A 7,380-nucleotide genomic window follows, 5' to 3' on the forward strand; every position below is an offset into this window, starting at 1 on the left:
GCATCGGCCCTTCACCTAGTGGAAAATCCAAGTATAACTTATAGTTGGTCCTCTGTTCTGTGGTTTTGCTACCAACTATGGGTAGTGTAGTACTCTAGTGTTTACTACTGAGAAAAAGCCATGTGTAAGTGGACCTGTCCATTTCAAATACCTGTTGTTCAAGGATCCTCTGTATTTAGCAGTCTATTTCATTAGTTTTAAAAATATAAGGATTTTCTGCTCATATTCTTGTTATGAAATTCTGACTTAAAACTCATTGTGGTCTATGAAAAATGATGTATCATTTTAATCCTTTAAACATTTTTGAGACCTAATCTATGGCCTAATCTATGGTCAACATCTATATGTGCTTGTAAAGTGTGTAATCTGCCTTTGTTGGGTAAGATGTTCTATATGTGTTCGTTTTTTTCATCAGCTATTCATAAATTCTGTAACATTACTAATCAGTTTATAAGATGTGCTTTAAAATCTTCTCAAATGACTATGAAGACATTTCTTCCTGAGTAGCATCCACTCACTGCTGCTGTTGAAAATTCTGCCTTTGCTCTGCCATTCATTTGAAAGCGTGTAATCTATCTTACTCTACTTGTCCTTAAGATTTCTGCTATTTCTATATAATATCGATTTCTAGGTATAGATTTCTTTTCTGTATTCTGCTTGAGATTTATTTGTATTTTTTTAACCTCTGACTGCATTTTCGTCATCAGTTTTAACAAAATCTGAAGCACTATCTCATTATATATTACTTTTCCCCCCCATTCTCTCTCTCTTCTTCTAGAACTTTAATTCAACATATGTTTCAACCTTCTAATTCTACTATTTTCTATATTTTTATCTTTATGCCTGTCTGTGCTCTATTCTTGACAATTCTTTCTGAGCCATTTCAGGTTAGTAATTCTATTTTCATCTTTGTCTAATCTGTTATTAACTTTATTCACTGTGACTTTAATTTTGGTGTTTTCGTATTTCTCAATTTTAGAAGTTGTATTTAGCTCTTTTTCAGATGTCATTTTTTTAAGGTGAATGTTCCCGGGAGTGCTTTTTTTTTCTTTTTTTTCCACACACACACACTGTATTATATTTTTACAAGAGATAAATAAACTGACACCAAGCATTGTAAATGGATGACCACAACGAAAGCAACAATGATTGCAATTACCAAACACGAAACACACTATGTCATAATATTGACATTCAGTCCAGTAATCCTCCACTGTAACAGCTCCTTTACTTTGCAGTAAAAATTGATTTGTATATTTTTTGCCTCTGAGTCCTTGTGGGATTTTTTTTTTTATTCAAACAGAAAGTCACAAAACTTATAATCATCCTCATCAGTTCACTCAGTCCCATGTACTTAGTTTTTTTTTTCATCTTGATCTTTTGTTAGCACTTTTATGAATTCATCAGTTTTCCATTAGAGTTCTGAAAATGCTTATTCATTCAGTTCAGCAGTATAGTCAGTTACCAGAAACCTGTACTTGTCAGAGTCTTTTCCATGAATTCCTTGAAGATGAAACCCTTTTATAGGAACATATTTGCAAAAGCATCAGAGTACACACAGAACTGTCTGTAAATGACAAAACACTTAAAAATGACCACGGTTAGAGATTTGATGAAAGTTCATCATAATGCAATTGACAAGGAAATTTAGTTATTTCTGAGATATACGTTTTAAAGTAATAACTAGAATTATGACATAACACGGGAGTGCTTTTAAAGCTTGTTTTTATTTCAGCATAATTTTTTTTGCAATCTATATTTTATTTTACTAATAGTATTATCCCAATAATGAAAGTATTTTTTCTCTTATCATCTATTGTATATTAGTCATGGTGTCTTATATCTTTGCTTGCTTGTTGATCTGTTTAGATTTGACTATATGCTTGTCATTGTACTTGAAAAACAATATTCAGGTGTAATTCAAACACTGGAATTAAGTGAATTTCCTCTACATTGGCATTTGATTTTGCCAGCTACTTTGGCAAACAGTCCATAACAACATTAATTGAAGTTCAAAGTATGAGAGTCCATGAAAGTCCAGTACTATTCCCATCTTTCATGAAATTACATGCAAGCACTTGCCCATTAACTCTTCTTTGTTACTTTGAGTGTGTAAACTTTTCAGTTCCCAGCTTATTGTGAGGAGGGTTTGACTAGACCTGCTTGTGTGGGTCTTGGTCTTTGGTTTGTTTTTTTTAAAAATTTCTTTTTAATTTCTTTTATTTAAAAAAAATTATTTATTTTTTATTTTTTTAACATCTTTATTGGAGTATAATTGCTTTACAATGGTGTGTTAGTTTCTGCTTTATAACAAAGTGAATCAGCTATACATATACATATATCCCCATATCTCCTCCCTCTTTGATTTCTATACCTCTCACTTTATATGCTCATTAAAACAGAAGTTCGAATTTTGTGGGTTCAGCAAATTTCCACAGAACAATAGTAACTGTCTAACTGGACACCCGTTATTCCTTCAGTTTTGGCCTGGTATTCACTCCTACATTGGCATTTCTTCAAGGCTTTTAAGGTTTTTAGCCATTTTAAACAGGTTTCTTTCGGTTGTTTTTGGTGGGAAGATCGGCATGAAATCCTAGTCACTGTTAATGAAATCCCCTATCCACATCTCTCTTCAGACCACTGGGAGCATATATATTTGACTTCCATTTCTTCGCATGCTACTCTTTATCCTTTACTTTTTAAAAAAGTTACATTAAAGTTTTTAAAATAAAATAAAGTGTTGAAAATCTTTAATTAACAATACATTAAAATTACCCAGATGCTAAGGCACTAATAAAGCTGTTATACTATTTTCGTTTCTTTTCCCGTTTTCTGCATATTACCTTTCAGATGCATGAAGAAATTTCATGAGGTTGCAATCATAAACCGTGCATTAGAGGAAGGATTAAGTTCTTGGCAGCTCTGAAAATAAGCTATAACCTGTGTATATTTCTATATAGGGAGAGGATCCTTAACTTTTATAAGATTTTCATGTGGGCTTATAATAATCCATAGAAGACTGAGAATTGTATTAGCTTTCAATTCTGATACTTTTGCAAAAATTTTACTATATTGTAGTGCTTTCTGTGCCAACAGAGAATCTTCTAAGTATTGTTGAGAGCGTCTCACAGCCCCCTGTGTTACTCTGCAGGACTCTGCCGTGCCTTTCTCCCAATGATGAATGCCTGGGTCCACTTCTTCATGTGTTACAGGGAGCACAGTAGTGAGGGACCTCCTTCTTAGGAGCTATCACCCCTGGGGCAGAGATGGGATTAGGTTGATGGGTCTCTTATACCATGGATGAATAGGATCTGAGATGTTTTTCCACCAGGGTCTGATGGCTGGCAACAAAATCAAGTTACTTGGCCTTTTCTGCCTGCAGAGAACCTTCTGGAACATAAAGGCCTTCGCCTTGAGTAGGAAGCAGGAAAACAGAAGTCGTCCACAGTGTCAAGATTTCACTGAGAGTTTGCTGGGGCTCAAGTGACCTGAGAGCGTAATGGTCAGTGGCAGAGCCTCATTCTTCCCTTTTCTTTCCCTGACAGTGTCCTCCACACACTCAGGAGAGAGAGCTACTCAATCTGCATGACAACTTCTAGAAAGAAGTGGGAGCAGCAAGGGTCTCAACAGGGGGCTAAGACCAAAGGGTGAAGACATGCAGGCTCCAGTCCCTGAGGGAGAGGAAGGAGGAAATAGACAGTTCCCAGCTTTGATGCTTGTAGGGATTATTGAATTAGGTGGGTTTGAGGTTCTGGGACACAGTGACCCAGTCCCCATCCCTGTTGCCCTGGGTTCCCATTTCCACGGCCAGCACTGACTCAGCAGCTGTGCGGGATATTGCGCTGAAGGCTTGGGTTACTATCTTCCCCCAGATCACTGGCAGTTGGTGGGCAAGCCTCTTGGGCAGCTTTGGGTGATGAAACCTATCACAGCAGCAACCTATCTCAAGCCCCCACCCGCACCCTTCCTTCCTCTTTCAGGGGCTCAAAATCTGGCAGGAGGAAGCACCAGCAGCAACTGACTGGGCAGACTTCCCAGGAAGATGCAGCCACTCCTGCTCCTGGTGGTCCTTCTCCTGCCGCCCAGGGCTAGGGCAGGTGAGTGACCGTCCCCATCCTCAGAGGCCAACCCCAGCCCATAGACTCTGGAGCCAGACCAGTCAGGCACTTCCTAACCCTGTATCATTGGGCAGCTTGTATGAGTTCAAAGTTCCTCAGCTTCATCATCTATAAAACAGGCATTATATCAGGCCTACCTCAGAGAGTTGATATGAGAGTTAAATGACTTAATGTACATAAAACTCTTGGAGTCGTCCTGGCACGTACTACTTGCTATATAAACATGCTCTCTGAACTCAGTCTGCAGCTCCTGTGGCAGAGCCTCGGAGATAAAGATACAGCAATAGCAGGCCCGCCAGCTCATCTTTAGAGCCCTAAATTCATGAGCTGACCGTGAGCTGGACTCACAGGGATGTGGGAGGCTCCCTGAGGAAGAAAGTACCACGGAACTGCAGGGAGAGGCTGCGCAGAGGGCTCCGGATTTGCCGTCCCCACAGCAGAGGAACCTTCCTCATTATGGGAGGCTGCAGCTGGCCTTGCCTTGTGGGGAGGTGGGAGGGAGCTGAGGCCGGGATGGGGAGCCAGCAGCGTTTCCTGCAGAATCCTGGAGCCTCCCCCCAAGGCTGGTGCCCTGCAGACCCAATTCTCATGAACCACTAGCTTCTCCGGCCCCTGCAGCACCTCTACTGCCTCGCCATTTTCTAACCTTTCTGGAGCCACCAAGCTGAAGCCCACACACCTGTCGGTGCAGAGATAAGTGCCTAATGCTTCCTTCCAGGGCAGATCATCGGAGGCCAAGAGGCCAGGCCCCATTCCCACCCTTACATGGCATATCTTCAGATCCCAACTCCACGTCCGAGAACTTGTGGGGGGTTCCTGGTGCGAGAAGACTTTGTGATGACAGCAGCTCACTGTTTGGGAAGGTGAGGCACTAAGGGGCTTCTGGGCACCAGCAAAGCAGTTCCAGAAGACTTCCTGAGAGGAGCCATTGAAAGCAGGGTTCTAGCAATAAAGGGGTGAAAAAAGAGCAGGTAGGGCTTGGGGGGCAGGGAGCAGGCCAGTGTAAATGGGGAGAAAGCAGAACCTGATCAAAAAGAGTAAGATGGGGAGATGGAAGGCACGCATTGGGGCTCAAAATATGAATTCAAGCTCCTTTTTTATTGTAGGGGAGGCCAAATATAAGGTCCCTGGGTTTCCCACCATCCCCAGCTCAAGTCTGTGGAGGCCAAGGGCATAGAGCCCAGTCCCAGAGCCCTCCTGTCCCCACGTTCCCTTGGCTGAGGTCTCACCACCCTGGGCTGTCACGTGACCTGCATCGGGGACTGCAGTTCCTGCAGCTCAGACCTACCTCTGGGCTCCCTTTCCTTTGCAGCCAAATAAGTGTCATCCTGGGGGCCCACAACGTCAGTAGGTCGGAAAGGACTCAGCAGCGCATATCGGTGCTCAGAGCCATCCCCCACCCCGGGTACAATCCGCAGAACAACGAGAATGACATCATGTTACTGCAGGTACCGACCCTCTTGTCCTTCACCCGGGCTGCTCCCTCCCAGCTTGGGGGACCAGGGAGGGGGAAGCCGAACAGACTCCCAGGGTGGTGGTGGGCGTGGGGTGAGCACGGCATAGACAGTCCCTGAGTGCCTGCGTGCTTCCTGCCAGCTGAGGAGCAGAGTCAGACGTAATGAAGCTGTGAGGCCGGTGGCTCTGCCTCAGACCCAGAACAGGCTGAGTCCTGGGACCCTGTGCACCGTGGCCGGCTGGGGCCGTGTCGGCCTGGAGAGGAGAACAGACACTCTCCACGATGTACAGATCAGAGTGCAGAGGGGTGAGGAGTGCAGTAGACTCTTCATGTTCTACACTGACCAAACACAGATTTGTGTGGGCGACCCAAGAGAGAGGAAATCCGTCTTCCTGGTAAGACCACGGGCATCTGCCGACACTGTCCGAGACAAAGGGACGTGGGCAGACTGGGAAGTGGGGACAGACTACATCCCCATGGCCTCAGTCTGGGGCCCAGACCAGAGTGAGGTGGGGGACTTTTCCCCATCAATCCGGTCTCTGGGGGAATAGCAGGTGCACCAGACACAGGACATACACGTGCAGCGTTTTCCTGGGGCCGGTGAAGGTACCTTGACCTGGGTTGTTCTGGAGAATAACCATAGCCAGGGCTGAAGCCCAGTGATGGAAAAATCCAGAAGCTCGACTTCTGCTCCCCCTCCCCCTCCCATCTCACACACAGCCAGCAGTGGAAGGAGCCCACCCACCCCTGTCTTCTCTGAGGGCGGGCCTTAGGGCCGCTGGAGCGGGGAGGCCTGGAGAATGGAGGCCCGGCTTAGTGTCCCTTCCTCTGGTTGCCCACAGGGGGACTCCGGGGGCCCCCTTGTGTGTAACAACGTGGCCCAGGGCATCGTCTCCTACGTAAATAAGATGGGGACTCCTCCAGCAGTCTTCACCAGGATTTCCAGCTTCCTGCCCTGGATACGGAGAACGATGAGACGCTTCAAAGAGTGGGGGCTGGAGTGACACGCCCTGTCACTGACTCCCCTTCTCTGGGGCAGAGCCCAGATCCAGGGCGGTTCCCAGAGCCTTAATAAACATCCACATCTAGAGTGGAAATAACCGATTTCTCATTTGTTCATTAAACATGATTCAGTACACAGCAAATGTGTGCCAGGACTGAGTGTGATTTCCTCCAGGAAAGTGGGGCCTCTTCCCCAGGACAAGTGAATCCCCATCCCCACCATCCTGGGAGTCAGGGTGAGCTTCTTCTCTCCTCCAAGCCATCTATTCCTCCATCTCCCCTCCACCCGCTCTGGGGAGTGATGGAAGGACCTCTCTCTCCCCAGAGTAAGGTTCCTCATTCGCCACCCTACCAGAGACTCTCCTTTAGGTATTAAAGTGTGCCCCAAAACTGTGTGCCATTGGCGTGGGTAGGACAGGCAGATCAAAGAGAGAATTGAAATTCCATACAAGGCCCAATTTAATATATGGTAAACGATTCTCAAATCACTGGGAAACAATGAACTTTTAATAGACGACATTGAAACTAAATAGAGAATCATTGGGGAAGAAAGATAACGTTGGGTCCACACTTCTCATCATAATCCAAAATAACACTCAGATGGGATCAAAGATCTAAATGTAAAAAAATCAAACCATACAAGTACTAGAAGAAAGGAGAAAAACGGTTTACTTTCTTAAAAATATCTAACAAAACACCCATATCAAAGCTGCGCTATTCACAATGGCCAAGAGATGGGAGCAACCCAAGTGTCTATGGACAGCCAGAGTTTCTGAAACCTTTACCCATACCAGCCCTGACTGT

At 44.7% G+C, this 7,380-nt stretch overlaps 1 protein-coding gene across 13 annotated transcripts in view; it reads left to right on the forward strand.

Moving 5' to 3' along the window:
- The window catches only part of LOC103010732 (cathepsin G-like), a 29,194-nt gene extending 22,498 nt beyond the window's left edge, over positions 1–6,696 (forward strand). For 12 of the 13 annotated variants that reach the window (XM_057543183.1, XM_057543185.1, XM_057543187.1 and 9 more), the window contains 6 exons: positions 3,383–3,502; positions 3,981–4,097; positions 4,837–4,981; positions 5,431–5,566; positions 5,715–5,969; positions 6,417–6,696. In XM_057543183.1, coding sequence (XP_057399166.1) covers positions 4,043–4,097; positions 4,837–4,981; positions 5,431–5,566; positions 5,715–5,969; positions 6,417–6,578 — 753 coding nt within the window. In that variant the 5' untranslated portion in view covers positions 3,383–3,502; positions 3,981–4,042 and the 3' untranslated portion in view covers positions 6,579–6,696. Of the gene's footprint in view, positions 1–3,382; positions 3,503–3,545; positions 3,738–3,980; positions 4,098–4,836; positions 4,982–5,430; positions 5,567–5,714; positions 5,970–6,416 lie in introns of all 13 variants that reach the window. The other variant, XM_057543182.1, reaches the window with a different exon arrangement.
- The last annotated feature ends 684 nt before the right edge of the window (positions 6,697–7,380 follow it).

This window comes from Balaenoptera acutorostrata, chromosome 3, assembly GCF_949987535.1.
Source record: "Balaenoptera acutorostrata chromosome 3, mBalAcu1.1, whole genome shotgun sequence".
NCBI lineage: Eukaryota > Metazoa > Chordata > Mammalia > Artiodactyla > Balaenopteridae > Balaenoptera > Balaenoptera acutorostrata.